Source organism: Belonocnema kinseyi, chromosome 6, assembly GCF_010883055.1.
Source record: "Belonocnema kinseyi isolate 2016_QV_RU_SX_M_011 chromosome 6, B_treatae_v1, whole genome shotgun sequence".
Classification (NCBI taxonomy): domain Eukaryota; kingdom Metazoa; phylum Arthropoda; class Insecta; order Hymenoptera; family Cynipidae; genus Belonocnema; species Belonocnema kinseyi.
The window spans coordinates 41,472,647-41,499,795 of NC_046662.1; the positions used below are offsets into that span (position 1 = coordinate 41,472,647).

Here is a 27,149-nt window from a genome sequence, read left to right on the forward strand (position 1 = left end):
CAAAATTTTTGTTATTTTTTAACCAAGTAGTTGAACTTTCTATCTATAATAGTTGAAAAAATCGTAACCATTTCACTTAACAAGTTACTTTTTAAAATAGTAACATAGTTACCATAAAAGTAGTAATCTGCACTAAATATTCCTTAAGTTTTCATTCTGGTAAATAAGTACTTCCTATTTAAAAAACATTATTTCTGAAAAAAATGATAATTAGAAACAAGTTGTAGAGGTGGAAAGTAGACAGCCATCATAAGGATATTTTTAAAATTTTTAAATATTTTGGGTTTTGTTTTAAACATTCGAGAAATTTTAAAGAGCTGAAAAAGATTGCAGTGACGTAAAAAATATTCCAAAGTATTTGGAATATTTCGGGGTATTGAAAAAATTTCAAGAAATTTTCAAGAGGTTTTAACAGATTTAAGGAATTTCAAACAATTTTAAGAGATTTGAAAATTCTTAAGTTTATTTTTTTAAATTCCGAGGAATTTTCCAGAGCTTTTTAAAATTTCGAGGGATTTCAAAAGATTTTCAAGTATTTGAAATATTTTAGTTTATTTTAAAAGATTTCAATGAATTTTCATGAACCTGAAAATGTTTCAAGAGATTTTGAATAATTTCAAAGGTTTTAAATTATGTAGGAAATTTGAAGAGATTCTAAGAAATGTTTCCTAGATTTAAATCATTTCAAAGTATATCGAAAGATTTCGAAGCATTTTTAGGATTTTATTTTTTCGTAGAAACTTATTTCTTTTTTGAAAATTCATTTTTTGATCGTAAAAAGGTAACTGAAATCTTATTTAACAAATTCATTTATTTTTGAAAAAATTATCTTCTTGATCTAAAAATTCATCTGTTTTAGTAGAAATGTCATTTTTTATGAAAATTCAACTTTCAGATCCCTTTGTTTAAAAATTTAACTACTGTTTTGAAGATGAATGTTTTTCATTGAAAATTAAACGACTTGGGTAAAAGTTAAACTACATTGTTTAAAATTTTCTTTATTGATGGCTTAAGTATTTGTTTTATAATTTAACTATTGAGTGCTAAAGCCTTTCTCGGTTTAAAATTCTTTTTTGAACTAAAAATATAAGTTTGCCATTTTTTTAAGAGTGGTTTTTTTAGTGGAAAATTCTCTTTTTCTGTTAAAATCAATAATTTTCCTGGTTTGAAATTTCATTTTTATTGGAAAAAATGCCCTTTGTTTCGTATAATATCAATTTTTTGCTGAAAAGTAATAATTTTGGTATGAAAATTCAATTTTTGTAAAGAAATCTTGTCTTTTGGCTGGAAGGTTGAAAAATTTAGATAAACTTTTATTTCTTTCTTGAGAGGAATCTCTTTATTTTGTCTAAACTTCGACATTTTGGGTTAACATGTTTTTGTATGAATTTAATCTTTTTTGATTGAAATATAAACTATGACTTTTTTGGGGGGAATTTATCTTTTTAGTTGGAAGATTAACTATTATGTAAAAAAATGAATTGTTTTCTTTACAATTCAAGTATTTTTTTAAAAAGCCACGTTTTATAATAAAAAATACGTTCTTTGTTTAAAATAAATGAGGAATCTGTATTATCATCAGAACTAGTTACCATCGATTAGTTTAGATGTCGTTCCACACTCTGCGAAATCAAAATTCATAGCCGTCGATCAAGTTTATTCTTTAAATAAAAGAAAATATTTCACGCCATTTTTGATAAAATGGTAAATAAATTTATAAATTCTTAAAATGAAATTTTTCTCAAAAAATATCTACTCCAGTCGCTCTACTAGGAATCGAAAATTTAAAAAGCATCCGACCGGAAATCGGAAGTTTTTTGGTTTGATTTCCAGTAGAGCGACTTGACTAGATTTTTTTTCAGAGAAATTAATTTTAAGCATTTATCAAATGAATTGATCAATTTGAAAGTTTATAATTATTATCTGAAATACGGGTTTATTCCATTTGTGAAAGATGCTATCTTGAAAGTATTACAAAACTAAAATGCTGGTACTTAAATGGTAATGCCGAAGGAAAATGAAAAGTCATCTAAGAAAAAATCAGGGAATTTTAAAAATGAAGTTCTTGTACACCCTGTCGAATTTTACTAGCAATGACAAAATTGGAATTAGAATTTAATATTTTTCTTTAGTTCGAGGTTTCTAATAGAGGAAACTATTTCCTAATTAAATTGCCTTAATTAGTGGTTATTTAATTAAATCTTTATTATTTTACAGCTCATCTGAAACGTCAACTTGAGGATTACATGATGAACTACCCCAAAGTGAGAATCATCAGGGCTCAAAAGAGGGAAGGTTTGATCAGGGCTCGACTTCTCGGAGCTGGTGCAGCAAGAGCCCCAGTATTGACCTACTTAGACAGTCACTGTGAGTGCACCGAAGGATGGCTGGAACCGCTTTTGGACAGAATTGCACATGATTCGACCACTGTGGTTTGTCCAGTCATTGACGTTATCGATGATACCACTTTAGAATATCATTGGAGAGATTCTAGTGGTGTTAATGTGGGTGGATTCGATTGGAACCTCCAGGTAAATTAATTCCACCAATCCGCACAATTTACCAAATCCAAATTATGTTTCGTTTTTTTCTAAGATCTTATAAAATAGGTGAATTTTAGAGATAGATGATAACCTGTTCGGCTTCAATAATAAGTAGTAGATGTATAAAATAGCCAGGCAAGACAGTTGAGTAGTGAGACTTTAAGAACAAGTAGTACAGGTACAAAGTAGTCAGACATGATAAGGAAATTGACATTTTTACGATTTTAGGACAATTTTTAAGCTTTCCAGGAATTTTAGAGAGCTTTAAAAAGATTTAAGTAAATTAAAAAAACATTTAAAATGATTTGAAATAATTTAGGGTATTTTCAATGATTTATAGACATTATTATTTGTAGAATTTTATGGTTTCTAAGAAATTAGACAGATATCAAAGGATTTGAAATATTGACAAGGATTTTAAAGGATTACAAACCATTTTGAATAAATTTCAATCATTTGAAATAATTCCCAAGGATTTTAAACATTGCAGTGTATTTTTAAAACTTAAAGGAATTTTCAAGAACTTTTAACAGTTTTAATGAATTTCAACAGATTTTAAATGATTTGAAATTTGTAAGGGTATTAAAAAAAATATTAAGGAATTTGCAAAAGCTTCTCAAGAGCCTTCAGGTTAATTAATTCAACCAATCTGAATGATTAACAAAAATAAAAATTATTTTTATTATTTAACCCATATTTTATAAATATCTTATCTCTTTTCCATTTTTCAAGGATTTTTTCCTTTTGCCTGTTTTCAAGAAACTTTTTCTCTGCTTTAAATTAAAGAAAAATATTAATTGGTTCTCAGTCAAGGACAAGTTTCTTTGATTCGTAGAAATTTCTTTTTGATTAGAAAAAATGTCTTTCGTTACAAAAAAAGCAATTAATTTTTTTGATAGATAATTATTTTAATTGAAAAGTCTATTGTTATATTTTTGGTTTAGAATTCATCCTTTTTGGTTAAAAATTATGTTATGTAGTTCAAAATTTAAATATTTTTTTGAAAGTTAAACTATTTTGTTAAAAATAATATTTTTTTAAATAAATATTTTTAATTTCTTTAGAATTAGTTTTTTAATTTAAATTAAACTATTCCATTTTTTGGGTAAAAATTGATCGTTTTTGATTGTCAATACAAGTGTTATATTTTATTTTGAGAATTCATCTTGTTTCGTTCAAACTTCAAGTACCTGGTTGAAAGTAAAGCTACGTTCTTAAAAATTAATTTTACTGGTTGAAGATTAAACTCTTTTGTTAATGTAGTGGAAATTAATTTTTTTTATTTATTTTCAACTTAAAATATTCCATTTTATATTAAAAACTAATAGTTTTTAGTTCCTAATTGCGATTTGAAGTGAACCGTTTAGAAGAAAATGATTTTTTTTGTGAAAAATTAATATTTTCCGGTTGAAAATTTTACGTTTTTGTAGAAATCTGCCTAATATGCGACTTTTTGGTGTGAAATGAATTTTTTTTAATTCGTTCAGTTGATTATAAAATCATATTTTCTGGTTAAAATTAAGATTTTTGTTGAAAGATTATCTTTTTGATTTGAGAATTCTAGTGTTTTCTAAAGTATTCGACTTTTTAGCTTAATAATTATACTATATCTTTAGAAGTAAAATTAAAATATTTAACAAAATTTCATTCTGAAATATAATTTTTTCTGTAGTTTAATTGGCACGCTGTTCCCGAACGAGAGAAAAAGAAACATAAAAATACTGCCGAACCAGTTTGGACACCGACAATGGCGGGTGGATTATTTGCGATAGACAAAGCGTTTTTTGAACGGCTGGGTACTTATGACAGCGGATTTGATATTTGGGGAGGCGAGAATCTGGAACTGTCTTTCAAAACTTGGATGTGTGGCGGTAAGAAGCTTTTAATATAAATAAAGATTGATTACATTTTCATAAATTTTAAGAACCTTAATAATCTTCAATTTAAAAAATCTAAATAAAAATGAGAAATCTGAAGAAAAAAGAGAAAGCTGAGTGAAAATTTGAAGAATGTGAATGATCACAAATCTTAAAAAAATTTGAATAAAAATGAGAAATCGAAATATAAATAAGAAATGTGACAAAAATTAGAAATCAAACTATCAAAGAGAAATCTGACTAAAATTTTAAATTTGACTAAAAATGCAAAATCAGAATAAAAATGAGAAATCTGAATAAAAAACATAAATCTCAATTAAAAACCGAGAAAACTAAATTAAAAAATAGAAATATGAATAAAAAAATATGATAACAAATTAGAAATCACACTAAAAATAAGAAATCAGAATAAAAAACGAAATATCTAAATAAAAATTTGAGGTCTGAATAAAAATGAGATACCTGAATTCAAAAAAAGAAAAATCTGAATAATCTAAAATCTAAAAAATCTGAATAAAAATGAGAAATCTGAATATAGTATAATATAATATATATTGAAAAATCTGACCTAACGTGAAAAATCTGAGTAAAAATGAGATATAAGAATAAAACCAAGAAATTTGAATTAAAATGAGAAGTCTGACTAAACAATTAGAAATATGAATACAAATGAGGAATCTGATATCAATTGGAAACTCTGATCAAACATGAAAAATTTGAGTAACATCAAGAAATCCGACAAAAAAATTAGGAACCTGACTAAAAAATTTGAAATTCGACTAAAAATACTGAATATTAAAGAGAAATGTAAATAAAAAAGGCAAATTGAAATAAAAATAAAAAATCAGAATAAAAATGAGAAATCGGAATGAAAAAGAGAAGTCTTGATAAAAAAGAGAAACCTAAATTAAAAACAGAGAAATATGAATAAAAATTAGAAATATGATAAACAATTAGAAATCAGACAAAAATGAGAAATCTGAATAACAAATTTAAGAATCAGAATAATCTAAAATATGAATAAAAATGAATACAAATGAGAAATCCTAATAAAAGTCAGAAATCTAAATAAAAGTGAGAAATCTGAATATAATATAATTTAATATAATATAAATTGGAAAATCTGATCAAAAATGAAAAATCTGAGTAAAAATGAGAAATCTGACTAAAAATGAGAAATCTGATTTAAAATGAGAAGTCTGACTAAAAACTTAGAAATCTGACTAAAAATTAAAAATTTGACTAAAAATGAAAAATCAGAATAAAAATGAGAGATCTGAATAAAAATTATAATTCTGATTTAAATTGGAAACTCTGTTCAAACATGAAAAATGTGAAGAAAATGAGGGTTCTTTCTAAAAATGAGAATTATGAATGAGAATAAGAAATCTGAATTAAAATGAGAAATATGACTTAAAAATTAGAAATCTAGCTAAAAAATTTGAAATTTGACTAAAAATGAAAAATAAGAATAAAAATGATAATCCTGATTAACATTGAAAAATCTGATCAAACATGAAAAATCTAAACAAAAATGAGGATTCTGAATAAAAATGAGAATTAGGAATAAAAATAAGAAATCTGAATAGAAATGAGAATTATGATAAAAAATAAGGAGTTTGACTTAAAATGAGAAATCTGAATAAAAAGGTTAATTGGGGTTGGAAGCTTATAAAATGAGATAGCGTGTACGTGTAGAATATATGTAGAACCTTTTGTTCTCTTGATTTCCAGGTACTCTGGAGATCGTGCCTTGCTCGCACGTCGGTCACATCTTCAGAAAGCGTTCACCCTACAAGTGGCGCAGTGGCGTGAACGTGCTCAAGAGGAACAGTATAAGACTGAGTGAAGTGTGGCTGGACGAGTATGCCAAGTACTACTATCAGAGGATAGGTCACGACAAAGTGAGTGTCACAAATCATATTCCTTTTATAATATAAGCTCCTTTTTACCATTCTTAGAAAAAAAAACTACAAAAAATCGCTATGTTATTTGTAGGGTTCTGCCTAAATTTCGGGACAGGAACCGTTATGGCTTCGGTCTGATATCCGTCCGTGCGTATGTCGTACTGTTTCCCTCGGTATACCCTCACGTTTGAACCCTTATCTCACGAGACTCCCTTAATCGCGCCGAACTTTTTATATCCCACGCACCTCTCTATTTCCCACGCTCCCTTTTATGTCCCACGCTCTCCACCTCTTACAATTCCAAAGATTTCAAATTCTAGTTTTGTTTAATTGAGAACTTATTTGTTAAAATGAATATATAAATGTATTTTATTTTCTGTTGATGATTGATCTCTTATAGTTAAAAATTTAACAATTCGGTTAAAAATTGATGTATTTTGTTGAAAGTTCTTCTTTTTTTGGCTGAATCGTCCTGGCAGAGAATTCATTCTTTTTGTTCAAAGTACAATTTTTAAGGTGAAAATTAAACTGAAACCTATCTAAATTAGGAACCGTTATAGCTTCGGTCTGATATCCGTCCGTGCGTATGTCGTACTGTTTCCCTCGTTATACCCTCACGTTTGAACCCTTATCTCACGAGACAACCTTAATCGCGCCGGACTTTTTATATCCCACGCACCTCTCTATTCCCCACGCTCCCTTTTATGTCCCACGCTCCCTACCTTTTACAATTCCAAAGATTTCAAATTCTATTTTTGTTTCATTGAGAAATTATTTTTTAAACTAAATATATAAATGTATTTTATTTTCTGTTGATGATTGATCTCTTATAGTTAAAAATTTAACAATTCGGTTAAAAATTGATGTATTTTGTTGAAAATTCTTCTTTTTTGGCTGAATCTTCCTGGCAGAAAATTCATTCTTTTTGATCAAAGTACAATTGTTAAGGTGAAAATTAAACTGAAACCTGTCTAAATTAGGGACTAAGCTATTACGTTACAAATATATTTTTTGTTGAATTCAACTTTTTTTTAATTTAATTATTTTTTAGTTGAAACACCAACTATAACACGATTCTTCATAAAATACATATCTATAGAAATAAATTTGGGATGGTAAATATCCTTTGGTTTTAATGTCCGGAAAATAGCAATAGGACTAATAAGTGTGAGGGACATTCAGAAGTTTGGAAATAAGACAGAAATAATTCAAACTTGTGAAGATTTTTCAAAGAATTTTGTAAGGTTTCACAAAAATGAGAAAATTTAGATTCTTAGGAAAAATTCAAATGATTTTTCATTTCAAAAAATTAATTTGAAGATATTATTTAAAAATATTTTTAACGATTTCTAAAATTTTTAAAGAAGAATCTAAAAGATTTAAATCAAATTTTTTTAATTTTGCAGAATTCAAGAAAAAAATAAGGAAAAGTTTGAACAATTTCTAATTAGAAGATTTGGAAAGTATTTAAAAATAAAAAAATCATTTTTCTAACATTTTTGTGTATAAATTTAATATGATTTCTTATTTGTAAAAATGAACCAGCAGAAAACATTAACAAAGGCTTTTAAACATTTTAAAATATTTTCTAAAATTTTGAAAAAGAGCGTAGAACATTTTACAGCGAAATTTTAAAATTTAGTAACTTGAAAATATTTTTAAAAATTAAGTATATTCAAGAAATATTGAGAAGAATTAAAAATTTAAATGAATGTACAGAGAATAGAAGAAGAAATAAAGAATTTTTAATTAGAATAATTGAATAGATTCAAAAAGAATACTATACTTCAAAAGATTTAAAAAATACTGTAGAAGTTTTAAAAGAATTTCGGAAGGTTAAAAGAGAATAAAAAATTTTTTTTAATTCCTGAGAAGATTTGGAAGATTAAAAGGCAATTTTTCAATATTAAAATTTTTTTTCACATTTTAGAAATAATGTAAGTCACTTAAAAATATTTTAAAGAATTTAATGCGTTTTCAATAGAATTCAAGTATTTAAAAACTTGGAAACATTTTCGAAAGTCTTAAACGTTTTTTTATAAACTCGGAGTTTTCCTAATATTTGGCAAAATCGTATAAAATATACAAACGTGTTAAAAAACAATCTAGATTATTTTTTGACACATATGGAATATTCAAAAATGTTTTTTTTTATTTTCTCAATAATCTTATAAAAATATATTTATATAAATTTAAATACAAACTGATAATACTTATTTTATTGTTCACCATTCTCAAAATCCCACGCACCCCTCTATTTCCCTTGCTTTACTTTATGTCCCACGCTCCCCTCCATTTCCAATTTCAAAATTTTCAAAATTCTTGTTTTTTTTTAATGTGAATTTATTTTTCTTGCTTGAATTCAACTGTTTTTCAAAACTTATTTTGAAGAATTAGCAACAGAATTAAAGCCTTCGAATGATTATTCTGAAAGATTTGAAGGTATTAAATATTTGTTGAAGATTCCTGTAAATTTCTGAAATGATTTTTTACATTTTAAAATAATTATTTAAAATTTTTAAGATTTAAAAATGTGTGAAATACTAACATGGAAGACATTGAGATAATTTTCCAGGGTTTCACCAATTTTTCAGTACACTAATTTTTGTAGGGTTTTAAGAGATTCTAAAAAAAGGTTTTTAAGATTCATGATAAAATTTTAAATGGTTCTTTTTTTTAATAAATTCTAAGAAACAAATTAAAAAGATAAAAAACAATTTTGTAATTACTTCCTCAAATTTTTAAAACGAATGTAAACGATTTTTAAGCGAAATTTTGCCATATTACACAATTTTACAGGAAATGTGAGTAGTTTAAGAAATATTCAGAAGTTTTGAAAAAATTCCAAAATAATTAAAACTTGGAAAGATTTTCAACAAAATTTGTAGGATTTAATGTAAATCAAAGAAAAATTTTGTTTCCTAGGAAAAATTAAAATGATTTCTCAATCAGAAAAATTAACTTCAAGTCATTATTGAAAAAGATTTGAAAACACTGCAAAAGATTTGTAAAAAAAAAATCTAAAATATTTCAAGACAATTTTTTTAATTTTGTCGAATTAAAAAAGAATCAGAAAAAGTTGGAATAATTTTTGAAGATAAGAAGGTTTAGAAAGCCTAAAAAGAAAAGGAAAGAATTTTCTTAAGATTCGGAGGAGAATTGTAAATAGTTTTTTATTTTAACAAAGGAACTCAAGAGAAAATTAAAAAAAGGTTTTCAAATGTTTTTAACGATTTCGCAAATTTTTTTAAAAAAGCGTAGAGGATTTTGAATAAAAAATTTTCAATTTGGTAAGATATTTAAAAATTTAAATTAATAATAATTAATATTAATAATTAATCATTTAAATTTGTAATAATATTTTTTAAAAAATTGAGTACATTCAAAAAATATTTGGAAGAATTTAGAATTTAAATAAATTTAAAAGGAATAGTAAAAGAAAGAATTTAACATGAATTTATTTTTTGTAATTTTGAATAATTGAAGAGATTCAAAAAGAATCTGAAGCTTCAAAAGATTTTTTGAAATGTAGATTTTTAAAAATTTGGAAAACAAACTTTAGAAGCTATAAAGGAATTTCGAAAGGTTTCTCAAGACTAAACCAATTTTCTTAAAATTCCTGGAAAGATTCAGAAGATTCGAATGCAATTTTCGTTTACATTTTGAATTATTTTTCAAGTTTCGATACAAATTCGGGTAAGTTAAAAATATTTTTGGGAATTTAAGACGATTTAAATAGATTTAAAATATTTAAAAACTTGTAAACTTTTTCGAAAATTTAGGAACAGTTTCTTGATTTTTTCTAATCTTCTAAAAGTCCTGAAAAATCGTTTGAAAAGACTCAAATTTTTACTAATATTTGTTTAAATCTTATAAAATAAAAACAGTTTTGTTTAACATCTTCTAGAATAATTTTTGACATATCTGAAATATTTTAAGATCTTTTTTAATTTTCTTATTCTTATCTCTCTGAATTTAATTTCAGCTCGAATTTAAGTGTCCAAAAACTGCAAACAAATAAATAGTTATTTGAAAATTTTATATTGTATTCTTATCAATATTATTTTTTTATTCTTTATCGTATTAAAAAAATAATTTATAATATTGTTTTATTTATTTCTAGACAATACTAAATGTTGAAAAACTTTCTTTTTTATTTAGAAAACGTCTTTTATGTTTTTAAAGATAATAAAAATATGTTACGTAACGACGATAAGGTAAGGGTTGGGGGGGGGGTCAACATTCTCGATTGTTTCGAATAAAGAATTCCAAATGCGAATAAGTCGTTTGAACCTGATAGTCCATAAATTGAGCAAGAAAACGAGGCAGTGCTAAAATTTTGAGAGGTAACAAAGAGAAAGACATCGAAAAGGGGATGATAAAGCTTGCACGATAACATGGAGCTTGCGATGCTTGCCGTAAAAACCCCATAAACGAGGCGTCGAGCACTATATGTCCCTCTCAGGTGTACTCGCTTCTTCCGAGGTAGATTTCAATTCGATAGTTAGAAAGGGAGGAGAGCTTAGATAATAGATATCCACTTTAATTCACTGCCAAAATTTGCTTCGCTTGTGCTTTCGATGTTTACGCAAATAAAAATAAGAGTGGGAAGATTTGTGTCCAAATAAATTTGGAAAATTTAAATATTTTTCTTTCAAGATTTGTTTCATTCTTTCTCGAAAACTCTGCATTTTTTGGTAAATATCAATTTTTTTCAACTTAAAATTCAACTTTTCGGTTGAGAATTCTATCTTGCATGATAGGAAATTATTCTTCTTGGTAGAAAAATTGACTCTTCGGTTCTAAATTCAACTAGTTCTTTGAATTTTAAACTCTTTTCTGAAAATTTCCTTTTCTTTTATTTGTTTAAGACTCTTCATATTAGATACAATTACATATCTTTGATCAAAAATGTAATTATTCTGCTTATAAGTAGTTTTTTTCTCAAGTTAAAAAATAATTTTCTTCACAGATTTTATAGCTATTCTATTTATTGTTGAAAATTGATATTTTAAATTAAATTTTATTTTCCGATGTTTACCTAAATACCATTCTATTTTTAGTTTGGAATTCATGCATTTTTATTTAGAATTTAATTATTGTGCTTTATATTCAGCTGTATTTTTTAAAAGTATTGTTTTCTTAATTTGGACTACTTGAAAATTCATCAAATTTTTGTTGAAAATTCGCCTTATTTTATTTTATTTTGTAATAAAATTTGTTTCTTTTTTTGTTGAAAATCCGTCTCATTATTTGTTGAAAAATAATCTTCAAATATTTTCTTGAAAATTACTTTTTCGTGTTTAAGGTTAATAATATTAAATGAAAATTTAAATCTTTGGATAAAAATGTCATTTTTTTCTGAAAATTAATTTTTTTGTTTAGTTGCAAATCTATTTCGTAAGTTGAAAATGGATCTTTTCTCATTAAAAATTTATGTGTTTCTTTGAAAATTCGTTTCTTGTCAAATTTCTTTTTGCAGAAAGTTCGTCTTCTTGGTTTGAAAAATCAACATTTTGGCACAAAATTTAATTATTTTGTAGAAACTTAAAAAAATAAAACAAAAGTTACTTTTTTAGTTAAAGATTTATCTCATTAATTAAAAATTTAAATATTTAGTTGAAAACGTGTTTAATTTTTTTGAAAATTAATTTTTTTAACTTAAAATTATACTATTAGGTTGATAGTAATTTGTGTTGTTTGGTAGAAAATTCATCTTCTTGGTTAAAAAATTAAATTTTTCATTAAAAATTCATTTAATTGCTTGATTTTTTCAACACTTTTCTTAACAATTTTTTCTGGTTGACGATTCATAATTTTAAAGAAAAATTTATTTCTGTTTGAAAAATGAACCATTTTGTTCAAAATTGTTTTTCTTTTTTTGGTTTGAGAAATAATTTTTTTAGTTGAAAATGGATCTTTTCTCATTTAAAATTGATGTGTTTTGTTTAAAATTCGTCTCTGTCATATTAACATTTTTTTTTATTTCAACGTTTTGCAGAAAGTTCGTCTTCTTGGCTTGAAAAATCAACATTTTGGTAGAAAATTTTAATTATTTTGTTAAAAATTAAAATAAGCAGTTATTTTTTAATTGAAGACTCATCTAATTAATAAAAAATTTTAATATTTTGTTGAAAATTAGTTTCATTTTTTTTCAAAATTAATTTCTTTGACTTAAAATTTTACTGTTGGGTTAATAATAATTTTTCAACTATTCGATTGATAATAATTTGTCTTTTTTGTTAGAAAATTAATCCTCTTTGTAAAAAATAATGAACTTACTCGTTGAAAATTCATCTATTTGGTAGAAAATTGACCTAGTTTGATAAAAATTGAACAAAAAATTAATTCAATATTGATCTCATTGGATGGAAAATTAAATATTTTGTTGCAAATTCGTTTCATTTTTTCAATGAAAATTCGTTTTAAGGCTTGTTGAAAAATAATTCTTTTAGATTGAAATTCAGCAATTCGTTTGATAATAATTAGGATTTTTTGGTAGAAAATTAATCTTCTTGATCAAAAAATGAACTTACTCGTTAAAAATTCAATTATTTGGTTAATATTTTAACACTTTCCTTGACATTTTTTTCTTGTCAAAGATATATAATTTGGGATAAAAATTCATCTCTTTAGTTGAAAATGTAACCATTTTGCTAAAAAATGTATTTTTTTTTGGTTGAGAATTAATTTTCTAAATTGAAAATGGATTTTTCTCAATTCAAATTCATCTATTTCATTGCAAATTCGTCTTTTGTCAAATTAAATTCTTAATTTTTTAAAATTCAAATTTTGCAGAAAATTTGGCTTCTTGGCTTTAAAATTCAACATTTCGGTAGAAAATTTATCTTATTAGTTGGAAATTAAATATTTTATCTGAAATTTATACTTTCAGATTAAAGTTTGACTTCTTTTGCAGGAAATGAAACTATTAATTTAAAAATCCGTTGTTTTTTGATGATAAAAATTAGATTGTTTTATCTGAAAAATTTAAGTTTTCCAGTTCTGGTTGAAAATTTATTTTTCTTATTTAAAAATGTTCTTATTTAAAAATAGTTGATAATTCGTCTTGTTTGTTAGACAATATTCATAATTTAGGATGAAAATTCATCTCCTTGGTGAAAAATTAAAATTTTTTGCTGAAAATATGTTTTTTGTGCAGAACTATTTTTTTGGAGAGAATTTTATTTATTGAAAAAAATTTATTCGGTTTGAATTTAGCTATTCTGGTAAAAAAATTCGAAAGTTTATACTACTTTTTTAAAAAAAAATTTACGATTCATCTCATTGGTCGACAATTTAACTATTTTCTTAAAAATTCGTTTGATTTTTTGTAAAAAATTCGTCTAATTTTTTCTTTCGAAAATTTATTTAACTTAATATTGAAACTTCGTTACATTTTTTATCGAAAATTATTTTCATCGTAAACAATTTTTTAACTTACAATTGAACTTTTCGGCTGATAATTCGCTTTTCATGATAAAAAATTAATCTGCTTGGTCGAAACATTAACTTTTGGTTTAAAATTCAACTATATGGTTGAATGTTTTTCTTGAAAATTTTCTTTTTTATTAAAGATTCATCATATTAAATAAAAAATTATCCTTGATTGAAAATGTAATTATGTTGGTGGACATTCTTTTTTTTCTCGATATGTAACTGAATAAAAATAAGAATAGCAGTATTTGAGTCTGAATAAATTTTGCAAAATTATATTACTTTCTTCAAAAATATTATTTTTGGTTGAAGACTCATCGGCATGGTCGACAGTTTAACAATTTTGTTGAAAATTTTAAAAAAATTTTATAAAAATTAATTTCATTCTTTGTTTAAAATTGGTTTCATTGCTTGTTTTTGGCTTAAAATTAAACTATGTGGTTGATATTTGAAATCTTTTCTTCAAAACTCCTTTTCTTGGTTAAGGATTTGTCATAATAGCTAAAGCATATATCTTTGGTTAAAAATGTAATTAAAATTGCAAATAACAATAATAGAAGAAGTATTTTAGTCTAAATAAATTTAAAAAATGTATAATAAACTCCCCTGTGTATTCATAGGTTTCCGATCCGAATGTGTATTATACTGAAATGCATACTTCAACTTTTTATTGTTTTTTTTATGTTTTTTGTTTATTTATATCTGGAGCATCGACTATAAAAACGTTCCATATTCGTTGATTCCACGGACATGATTTTCTTTTAATATTTTCATGGATTTCAATTTCCTTCTGTACTATGTTAAAATTTTTAGTTTTACTAAAAAACAAGCACGTGCACTGTGCTCGCGATTTTTTTCCCATACAATTTTTTAATTAAAAGGTAAAACTCATATTAATACATAATTTTTGTATTTTGTAGTATTGTTATAAATATTATTGTTCAAATATGGTAAATATTCTTTGAAATATAATAATTTTTCAATGAAAATACCTATTTCCGAAGAAAAACACTAATATTAATCAAAAATATTAAAAGATTATAAATTTCTTCAAATTACAATTATTTTTGTTTTTAACTACGAGCATTTGATGTTAAACACCAACGTAACTTAAAATAATTTGAAATTATTGATCTTATTGCAATTTTAGTGATTTTTAAATTTTTGATGAAAAACACTAATAGAATTCGAAATTTATCAGGCGTGTAAATTTTATTATTTTAAAGAAAACAATTTGATTTTAATCTGATAAAAAGTATATTCCCTCCCTTTTCCCTACTTTGCCTATTTTCCCTACTTTTCCTCACTTCAACTATTTCCCCTACCCATATTCCTTTTCATCTTCCGTCACTTTTCCTACTTTCCCACCCCTCTTTTCTCTGCATCTCCTCTCCTTTCCATACTTCTCCTCCTTGAATTTACCATCGTGCCCTGATTTATCTTAATTTCCCCTACTTTCCCTGCCCTGATTTCGCCTCAGTTTCCCCTACTTCCATGTCACTATTTTTACCTGCTTTATCTCCCCTAGTTTCCGTATTTTTTTGTCACTTCTCCTACTTTCCCTCCCCTTATTTTCTATTACGATTTTCCTGTGATCTATTTTCATCCTAATTTCCACTAATTCACCTAATACCCCTCTTCTTAGCCAGCCCACTTCATGTGCTTCCCATATTCTCATTTCTCTTAACTTTCCCTTTCCTTATTTACCATCCCCTGCAATTACTTACCCTACTTTCCATACCTTCACAACCCTTACGTCCCTTATATTCACTTCATTCACCTCCCCTATTCTCCCTTGCTTCTGAAATTCCCTCCTAATTTTTCCTTATTTTCCTTACTGCACATGCTTCTCCTCCTCTTATTTTCTATCTCCTCACTTCCCCTAATTTACCCTACTTCCCGGCTCTTGATTTTCCTTAAATTTGCTATTTCCTTTTTCCTAATTTCCTCTTGCTTCCCCTACGCCTCCCGTTTCCCCTAATTCCCTACTACACCTACATCCGCTTCCATCAGTTTCCTCACTTTATCTCCTTCGCATCTTGTCATTTCCGCTAGATTCCCTTCCTTCATTTTCCATAATTTTCCGTTACTTTTCCTAAATCCCTTACTTCCCTAATCCTAATATCCCTTTCCTCCCCAATCCTTATTTTTCTTACTTCCCCATTTCTTATCGTCCTTACATTTACCTAATTAACCTTCCCTCTTATCTCTTGCTTATTAGACTCCCCTCTCACTTTTTTAATTCCCCATACTTCACCTACTTCTCCCCTAATTTTCTATCTCTTCATTTCCTCTGTTTCCGTCCCCCTCATTTTCCTTAATTTTTCATACTTCTACTCTTCTCATTTCTCTACATTCCCTTTACTTATTTCCCCTTCTTTACCTCCTTAATTGCCCCTCGCTTTCCCCACTTTTCCTCCCATAATTTTAACTCACTTTCTATTCTTGGAAAAAAGTACAAAAAACGGATGGATACCCAAGCGAAATTATAAACATTTCTGTCATCTACTATGTCGACTCGATTTCTTATTGCAGCACTTTTTCCAATATCTAATATCCTGTTTCGCTCAAATTATAATCGATCAAATGTTTTCATTGAAGATGTAGTAAGATATTTTGTTATTGAATAGATAGACAATTTTCAACGTTGTTATTAAATTATGTCAGAAAATGAAGTAATTGTACTTCCTGTTGAAGGATATTGAGAACATTGAGGTAGAAGCTCGTCTCCTGAGGAAAAGGATCAATAAATAAAAAGCCATTATATTCTAATAAGGATCTGATCTTTTAAAATTTTTTTCTTTAAAATAACGAACATCTGAGAATTCTCATTTATGAAATAAGGGAAAAATTCGTATTTAATTATCATTGATATTTTAAGCTTAAAAATCACTAGAAAAATCTCTGACAGAAGTTATTTAAAAGTGCATCATTTTTTATTATTCACATTACATATTAAAAAGTCTTTAATTGAAAACATTTAAGAGTAAAGAATTTTAAATTGCAAATCGTTAAAATTGAAGAATTTTTCATTGTAAGTCTTGCAAATTTTTTAGATTGAAGATTTTTTATTTGGAACATTTATATTAAAGGTTATCCAAGTTTTGATGATTGACATTCGAAATTTCTTTAAATTTTAATTTAGCAAATTTTGCAATTTTTAATCATACATCTTCAATTTTAACTCTTCAATATTGTAGAACTGTTAATTGTAAATCTTTAGAATCGAAGAGTTTTTAATTTTTTAAATTTAAGATAAAAAGCTATGGAACTTGTAGGTTTCTTAATTAAAAACACTTTCAATTTGATGATTTATATTAGAAATCCGTTTAATTAAAAAAATTTTGACTTGAAAATTAGAATTTTGATCTTGGAAATAATCACAAGTAAAGATTTTTTATTTATGTACGAATCATTACATAATAAAAAGGAAATAAAACAAATGATGATATTTTTAATGTTTATCAAAAATAATTAGGAAGGAGGAACTTACGTGCGTAATTAATAGACGCTCCCATATGCTATTCTCATAAATGTTATTTTTCTCATGTGAAAATAATAACGACAAAATATTATAATAAATTGCAATAAAACTAAATTTCTGAATAAAAAAAGAACTTAAAAAAATGCCGAAAGCAGGAATCGAGCTCGGGCTCTCCTCTTACGAATTCGGATCATGCTGTCCCCTGATCTAACTAGGAGATGAAAGACTGTCGCATCTTATCACCTCATAATATCACCAGAAGGAATATAAATCCAAAGACACTTGAAAAGGGTCTCGGTGTCCCTTTTGAATTTATATCATACTCCTTTGTAAATAGATGATAATTTCAATAGCTGCGTCTATGTTCATTTTTAACTAATTTCTCTGCTGCTAGAAATCACCGCATCGCATTCTTTACAGGGAAACTATGGTGACGTCTCCGACCGGAAGACTTTGCGGAAGAAGCTAGGCTGCAAGTCTTTCAAATGGTATCTGGACAATATCTACCCAGAACTTTTCATTCCGGGAGAAGCAGTCGCGTCTGGCGAGGTGAGAACCAAAATAGCTTATTATTATTTATTTTCATTTTCACAGGTGCTTCAGACGACCTACATGGATGTGAAAATGTAGACGAGCTGAATAATTATGTGTTCCATTAAATAAATTATTATTATTTCTGTCTAAGGCTCTTCCAGAAATACGTAGAAATGAGAAATATGTTCTAAACGTTAATATACAGTGACTATTTAATGTTTTATGGAATGGTATATTTCTAGAGCTAGTAGATTGAAACATTCGTTAATTATTATTCATTTACAAGAATCAGGTCAAGTGATGCAAGACGGTTTCAAATCTCGTTTTGGACGGGACGCAGTGCGCTAGTACTCAGTCGCGTATATCGCGCAATATTGTGCATTGCCATCGGAATTTAGAATTCTCGGAGTTCGTTGAATATTCTGCAATCTTGAAATATTCTAAATTCTTTAAATTTTTTAAATTCCTGAAGTATTCCGAATTCTTCGAATATTCTGATTCTTTGAGTATTCTGAATTCCTGAAATTCTTTGAATACTCTGGAATCCCTAAAAATCTCTAAATTCCATGAAATTATTTGATTCTCTAAATAACCTGAATTCCTTTAATAATCGGAAATCACTGAATTCGCTGAATTTTTTTGAGTTATATGAATTAATTGAATTGATTGAATTACCGGAATTCCTTATATGTTACAGATTCATTGAATTTCCTAAATCCCTTACACTTCACAAATTCCTTGCATATTCCGAATTTCTCAAAGTCTGAATTCCTGGAATTCTCCGAAATTCTCTGAATTTTCTAAATTTCTTTAAATCTCTGAATTCCTTGAATTCTCCCAAATTCCTTGAATTTTCTAAATTTCATTAAATCTCTGTATTCCTTGAAGTCTTCGAAGTTCTCTGAATTTTCTAAATTACATAAAATCGTGGAATATCCTGAATTCACTAGACTCCTTCAATTCCCCAGAAGAATCTAAAATCACTCAAATTTTCGGAATTCCTTAAATTCCTTGAATATCCTCATTTTCTTGAATACTTGAAATCCCCTAAATTTTTTGCACATTTGGAATTCCTCGAATCCCAAACACTTTTGGAATTTCCTTCAATTTGCGGAATATCCCGAATTCCTGAAATTCTTTGAATATTCTGAATTCCATTAATTCCTTAAATATTCGTAATCTGGAAATCGCTTAAATTCTTGAATATTCTGAATTTTCTTGAATTTTTTGAATATTTTGAATTCACTGCATTCTCTGGATTCCTCAAAATCTCTAGAATCGTTCAGTTCTGTAACTTTCTTGATTTCTCCTAATTCCTGGAATCTTTGAATATTCTTAAATCCCTGAAATGCATTGAATATTCTGATTTTCTTAAATTTTTTAATGTCGGGAATTTCTTCGATTCTCTTAATTCTTTGTAATCTTTAAATTCCAAAAAATCTTTGAATTCCTTGAATTTTCTAAAATTTTTGATTTTTCAGAATTCCCAGAAATCCTTGAATATTGGAAATTCCTTCAATCCTTTGAATTTTCTGTGATCTGTAAATTCCCAAAAATCTCTGAATTCCTTGAATGTTCTAAAATCCTTGGTTTTTCAGGATTCCCGGAAATCCTTGAATATTAGGAATTCCCTATATTCCTTAATTCTCCAGAATTTCCAGAAAATTTTTAACATTTGGAATTCCCTGAATTTCATCAATATTCTAAATGAACTCCTTGCACAATCGGCAATCCTTGAAATTCTCTGAAATCCTTGAATTCCTGCATATCTCTGAAGTCTTGGAACTCTCAGAATTCGGCTAATTCCTCACATATAATGAATTTGTAAAATTCCTTGAATTCTCTGGAATCCCTGAATTCTTTGAATTATTTTCAAGTCAACGAAATAAAGGAAACGTTCTGAATTTAGGAAATTCCACGAATTAAAGGAATTAAGATGACTAATAGAATTCGACGAATTCACAGAATCCGGATGATTCTACGATTTCGGGGAATTTCAAGGATCTAAGAATAATGCAAGGAATTTATGGAATTTAGACGAATTTAAGAAATTCAGGAAATTTGAAAGAATTCCGTTATGTCACGGAAATCGGTGACATTTAGCTGATTTCAAGAAAGTTAAAAGCAATTTAAAAAATTTAGAAGGAATACACAAAATTTAAGGACCGTTAAAGAATTTAAAGGAATTTCATGTAAATTCAATGGAATTTAATAGTATTCAAAATAATTTTAAATAATAGACTGTACTAAAAATTTAATTTGTGCAAATTCGAAATATAAGTTGTTAATTTGAATTCAGAAATTAATTTTTTTAACGGATAATACTAAAAATGACGTTAAAAAATTTTGCCAGCTATTGAGGACAATCCCCATTCGAAAACCTAACTGCCAAGCGCCAAGCCTAGAATTGCAAAGCTTTCAGCTATTGTGTTCACGTGTCACAGCCGATTGTTATAGGCGCGGACGATGATTAGTGGCGACGAGTTTGCCGAGGAAACAATACCTTTGACTAGGAAACAATACTCAACCATTGCCGGGGGGAATTCATCTTGATCGGTCAAACCATTTGACTTCCGATCGAAAATCTATCCCTTACACCCCTTAACCCCTTTGCTCATTTCCATCGGGAAATTTAAATTTTCTCCGCCTGCTTCTCTTTCATCATTGATTAACTTCCTCAAAGTGATTTTATTAGCAGCAAGCTCAAGCTTGAAGAGCTTCTAAATCCTTTTTCTCTTCATCTCATCAAAAAAGTTAAGCTCATTCTTTGCCTTGGAAAATTTACAGTAATTTCAAGTCAAAAGGCACTTACTCTCGAATCAATTGGCCTACTTCCCCTCCTTTGATTTTCCTTACTTCTTTTGTCTCATTCCCCCTCACTTCTCATACTTTCCATTCTCTCATTTCCCCTTATTTCCCCTCACTTCCTCTACTCTCAATCCACTCATTTTATTCACTTCCCCTACTTTCATTCCTTTGACTTCCATTACTTCACCTTCACTCAATTCTTTTATTTCTTCTTCTTCCCCTTTCCTGATTCTCCCTAATTTCCTTTGCTTTCCCTTCACTATTTTCTTTAATTCTACTCCACTTACTTGAATCTTACATTCGTTTTTCTTAATTCCTCTCTTTTTTCTACTCCTTCTCCTCTAAATATTCAAACTACCTCTACTTTCACTCTCCTCACGTTCACTACTTCACCTCCTCTGATTTTCTCGACTCTCGCTAACTCTACTTTCCCTTTCTTCATTTTCCCTTATTTCCTTTCACTTCCACTACTCACTGTCCCATCATTTCATTAAATTTCCCTATTTAAACTCCTCTCACTTTCCCTCTTTCCTTCATTTAATTTTCCTACACTCTTTTCCCTTGTTTGCTCCAATTTCCATCTCTTATTTTCCTTAATTGTCCCTCCTTCCCAACACCTTATTTCTCCTAACTTTCCGTACTTTCTCTCCCTTATTTCCCCACATTTCATCAACTTTCCTTTCCCTTATCTTCCTATTTCCCCTAATTTCACTCTACTCACTGAAATTCCACTTTCCTTTCTTCTTCATAAAATCCCCGTACTTCCTCTACTTTCACCCTCCTTACTTCCTCTTCTTTAATTGCTCCTACTTTCCCTGCTTTAATTTCTCCTATTTCCGTGCCTTATTTTTCCCTCACTGCTCCTACTTCCCCTTCCCGAATTTCCCCTGCTTCTTCTTCCTTGCTTGCTATCACTTAGCCTACTTCCTCTCCCCTTATTTTGCCTCACTTTTCCATTCCTATTTTTCCATAAACTTTGCCTAATTTTCTTGCAAATACTTCCCCCTACTTCCCTATCTTGGAAATAAAGTATGACGGAATAACGCTGAGAAAAAATTGACTTTTTTGGTTTAAAATAACGTACAGCCCACAATAAAAAACGATATAATGATAAAGACGTTGCTTCGTGAGATTATCACTGTTAATATTATAAAAAAATGCGTTATTTGTAAATTTTTGGTTATACATTTTTTTTTAATGGTAGTCCTTTCAGTTCGGAACGTCATGACGATTTCACAATCATTCATAATAAGTTGATGAATTTTATGATTTTTTAAATCAATTTATTTAAAAAATGCATGAATTAGACATTTTCTGATAAAAAATTAGTTTTTTTATGTAAATTTCTTTAATTAGGGACTTCATGATAAGATGAATAATTTTTTGATCAATATTATAATTTTTTAAAGCGAATTTAATAAAAAAATGCATTATTTTGGAATTTTTCCGCATAAAAATTCTTTTTTCTACCAATGTCAGTCCTTTTAGTTCGGAACTTCATGACAAGTTCAAAAAAATTCACAATTATTTGATAAATTTTATGATTTTTTCAAATTCAATAAACAAATGCACTAATCAGACATTTGTCGACAGAAAAATTGCTTTCTTTTAGGTCGAATTTTTCAATTAGGAGCTTTATGATAATTTCCGAAAAGTTCATGATTTTGATCAATTTTATGATTTTTTAAAACAAATTTATGAAACAAATGCATTATTTGGGTAGTTGTCGACGAAAAAGTTTGTTTTTTAGTCTTAATATTTTCAGTTGAAGTTTCTAATTACTTTCATTCTTTTAACGAGACTGAAGTTTCAGGATTTAGTAGAATGACCTTTTTCTTTCATTTTTTTATGAAAAAAATAATGCATATGTTTATTAAATTTGTTTAAAACGTCATAGAATTTATCAATGTAGTATGACTGTTAATGAATTTATCATTAAGTTCTCGAATAAAATAACCGTAAACGAAAAAAAACAAAAAAGAACGAATTTTGCCCTCCACAGATGTCCAAATAATGTTCTTGTTTTTTAAATTTATTTTTAAAAATCATAAAATTCATCAGCTGATCATGAATGTTGATAAATTTATTTGGAAGATTCCAAAATAAAAAGTCTGACATAAAAAAAATTTTCCATCGGCAGATGCCCCGATAGTCCATTTGTTTATTAAATTTGTTTTAACAAATTATAAAATTTATGAAAAACTTATTGATTTTACTAAAATCATTATGAACTTTTCAATTACAAAAGTACACAAAAAAAAGTTAATCTTACGGGCGTCAAATACCAGTTCAATGCATGTTTGTATCAAATTTGTTTAAAAAAATAATTTCTTTATAATATTAATAGTAATAATCTCGAAAAAAATTTCTTTATCATTATATTACATTTATCCAAATTTCTTGCAATATAACTTAAAAAACGTAAAATTGTAGAAAATCGTAGAAAACACACTTACAAAAAATAATGTTTCTATGACAAAATTGTTTCTTTATTTTATAATCTTCGAATATCTTTAAATATTTTTACTCTATATAACTTAGGTGGTTTTAATGTTATCGTGTTGTTAACAAGCACTGGGAACATCAAATAGAAAAAAAATTGGTTTTTTTCCGTCATATTTGTTTGTTTAGAAAAAAATTGAAAGCCTAATTTAAACATCAGACTCATCAACTCTCTTAGAAATCTTATCAGTAAAAAAATTTCAAATCGAAAATTTTAGGATTTGTGGGCTGTACGTTATTTTGAACCAGAAAATTCATTTTTTGCAATGTGGGACGGACGGACGAAACCCTGAGAATTCAGTCATTTTAAAATAAAATTAATATTGAATTTTCAGAATAGTAAAGCCTAATTAATGATTAAAGAAACAAAGGCAAATCATAAAATAGAAATCAACCTATCGATCCAGTTAACTCTTCAAATTACGGAAAATAGTGAACGTTATTACAGGCAAGATAGAAAATAGATTTTTAAACATTTTTAAATTAAATTTGGTCGGAAAAAAGATCTACTCTTTTCGATCCATTGCAGCGACTTTTTGTGGGTTTTTTTTCAAGTAGAGCGACGGGAGTAGATCTTTTTTCAGATCAATTTTTATTTACAATTTTTAAAAATTTTTTATTTATATAGTATGTAATGACGTTAAATATTTTCTGTGATTTGAAGAGTTAACTTGATCGATAGGTTGATTTCTATTTTCACGGTAGTGAAAAAGATTTCTATGCTGATTGATGGTAACTATCCCTGACGACAATACAGACTCCTTTAAATTACTTGTATCATTTCTAAAAAAAAATTTTTTCCATCTCTCTGATAGCTTAATGGGAAAGCATCCAACCTGCAATCGGGATTTCTGTGGTTAGATTCCCAGTGTTGTGATGAGAGTAGATCTTTTTTCATAAAAAATTTAATTACCATTTTGTTCATCATTTAAATTGATTAAAATTCACCCAATTTTACAGAATATTGCTTGAATGACAATCTGTTATAAATTCTGAATTGAATGAATTGCTTTGAATATTTTTTCACAAAATCATAAATTATAAAATGAAAGGAAGGAATCGTTTAGGACGTTCAATTAGTTGGAAAGAAGAAAAATGGCGAATGTGATTATTTCGCCATATATTGTTCAGTTATTTTTTGTTTGCTTCTCGCCACCTTTCTCACCCAGTGCCGCCCAGTGTTCTTTTTTTTCATTTATACATTTTTCTCCCTTGTCGGGTCCTCTCTTCGTTTTACTTTTACGGGAAAGCATTGGTGTTAGGCAATTTGCCGTGAGAGTGCATCGAGACTGGTAGGAGTTGACGTATGCGAACGTTTATTGTCAAAACCCATTTATCGTCGCAGCCTCGTCTAGGGACTTGAATCAAATCTGTTGAATATTTTTGAAATTCATGAGGCTTTCAGATATCTCGAAAACAACGAGGTCGTTGTTGCTTCTCCGGAAAATCGATGAACTAGACTTTATTTTGTTTTCTCAATTTTACAATCCTTTTATCGTAAACAATAAAATCTTTCTTTCTTTTCTTTTTATTGCGACTTCTTGGCCTTGGGCAGGTACTCTTATATTTTTTATCGGGCGTCAGTCCATTGTAATTTTTTTCCCATGAGGGGAAACGAGAGAAGAGCAAGTAGAGGACGTGAGGCTAATGAGGGAAGATGAAATGAGGGGGGGGGGGGGTTAGGGGGAAAAATAAGTGGTAGAAGTAGGGGAATTAGGGCAAATAAAGTATAAAAAAAGTGTAGGAAGTAGGAGGAAATGAGGAAAGTTTATGTAGAGGAGGTGAAGAGGAACTACTTGAAAGGGCATAGAGGAAGTGAGGGGAAATGAAATAATGGAAAGTAGAGGTAGTCAGTAAAGGAAAAGTAGAGAAATTGAAAGAAAATAAGATGAGGTTATGTAGAGGAAGTAAGGGAGAATTTTGTTAGAGAAGAACGAGAAGTAATGGAAATGAAGTATTAAAATAGTGGAGGAAGCAAGAGGAAATGAGGGGAAGGTATCTAGAGGAAGTGAAGATAAATTGGGAGTGTAATAGAGGAAGTGAGGGGAAGTGATTGAGAGGAACGAAAGATAAGTGAGGGAAATACTTGAAAGGGCACTAACGAAGTGAGAGGAATTAAGGGACTTGAAATTAGGGGTAGTGAATAAAGGAAAAGTAGAGAATATAAAAAATAGGGGAGGTTATGTAGAGTATATAAGGGAAAACTACGTAAAAAAGTAAGAAAAGTAGGAAAAATGAGGCATGGAAATAGTGAAACAAGTAGGAGAAAATGAGGGAAGGGTGTGTAGAGGAATTAAACACAAATTAGAGAGGTGAAGAGATATTAGGAAGTTGCAATAGGGAATGTAAGGGAAAGTAATTGGAGAAAGAATGAGAAATGAGGGAAATACTTGAAAGGACATAGAAGAAGTGAGAGGAAATGAGTGACTGCAAAGCAGGGGTAGTGAGTAAAGGAAAAGTAGATAAATTGAAAGAAAGGGTATGTAGAGGAAGTGAAGAGAAATTAGGGACATAAACAGAAGTTAGGAAGGTGAAATAGGGAAAGTGAAGGAAAGTAGAGAAAATTATTGAAAGTAAGAAAGGGTAGTAAAGGAATTTAGTGAGTAAAGTAAAAGAAGGGCAGTGTGAGCTGGAAAAGTAAGGAGAGCGTGAAATAGACGACATAAAAGTTCATTCATTCCTTAATTCACTTCAAAGGATTAATTAAATAATGAATTTTTGTTGAAATTTTTTTTAATTCTTTTTTTCGCTGTTTTCAATAAACTTTCCCATTTGTTCAAAATTCGTGTTTGAATTCAAAATTCAACTATTTTTGTAAAAAGTTCAACTATATAGTTATAAAAAAATTTTAATTCAACAAGGTGGTTCACAATTTTTTTTAAGCCTGAAGAATTGTCCTTGTTTGAAATTTCATCTGCTGGTAGAAATTTATCTCTTTTTCTTTAAAAACGCAATTGTTCCGTTGAAACTTAATCTTTTTATTTAAGGTTTCAACTATTTTCTTGAAATTGTTTTTTGTTGGTTTAGTTGAACTGTTTTTGATTTACATTAAAAATCTTTTTTTTTAAATATAAATTATTATATTTTTCGTTGAGAATGCAAGTATTTTATGGAAAATTCATCTTTGATAAAAATTCATATTTTTTTATTAAAAGTTAATTCGTTTCAATTGAACATTTGGCTGTTATATTTATGGTTCAGAATTAATATCTTTTGGTTGAAAATTTAATCATTTTCTTGAAAATTAATATATTTCGGTTGAAACTTCAACTATTTTTTTGAAAATTATTTATTGTGTTGAAAATTCAACCAAGAAACTTGAATTTTGTTCCGGACGAAATGATCTTCCAATATTTTTGTTTGAAAATTCATCTCTTTTTAAAAACGTCGTTCTTTTTTTAAATCGGAAGTTAATGCATTTTCATTGAAAAATCTGCTATTATATTTTTGTTTCATATATTATCTCTTCTGATTAAAAATTGAATTTTTTCTTGAAAATTTAACTCTTTTCAAACAATTTTCAAAATTCAGCTGTTTGGTTGAAAGTCAATCTGTTTTTTTTTTTAGCATTTAGTAATTTTTTTAAAAGATTAACTATTTTGGTACTATATTTAATTAATTCGTCGAATATTAAGTATATTTCTTTCGGATTAAAAATATATCTGTGGTAGACAATTCATTGTGTTTGGTTGAAATTTTGTAAAAAAGTTCATTTTTTGTTTGAAAATTCATCTATTTTGTAGAAAATTTAACTATTTTTTAAACTTAACTTTTAAATGATCATTTATATTTTCGCGTTAAAAATGTAAGTTTTTTTATAGAAAAGTCGCCTTTTTGGATTGAAAATTCTACGATTTTATTGAAAAGTTTTTTCTTGACTGTAAAATATTTCTTAGTTGTAACTTTTTTAAATTGTTCAGTGGAGCATTATTCTATTTTGTTAAGGATTCTTTTTGGGATAGAAATTTATATTTTGGTAGAAAATTTAACAATTTTATTGAGTTCTTTTTCGTTGTTGACTGAAAAATCTTTCTTGGTTGTGTCTTCAACTCTTTTA

General features: G+C 27.5%; 1 protein-coding gene across 1 annotated transcript in view; it reads left to right on the top strand.

Moving 5' to 3' along the window:
- LOC117175116 (putative polypeptide N-acetylgalactosaminyltransferase 9) overlaps window positions 1–27,149 on the top strand; it is a 524,817-nt gene that overhangs the window by 438,891 nt on the left and 58,777 nt on the right. The window contains exons 7-10 of the mRNA XM_033364686.1: window positions 2,218–2,531; window positions 4,216–4,414; window positions 6,155–6,324; window positions 17,669–17,797. Of these exons, the coding sequence (XP_033220577.1) occupies window positions 2,218–2,531; window positions 4,216–4,414; window positions 6,155–6,324; window positions 17,669–17,797 (812 nt within the window). The remainder of the gene's footprint in view (window positions 1–2,217; window positions 2,532–4,215; window positions 4,415–6,154; window positions 6,325–17,668; window positions 17,798–27,149) is intronic.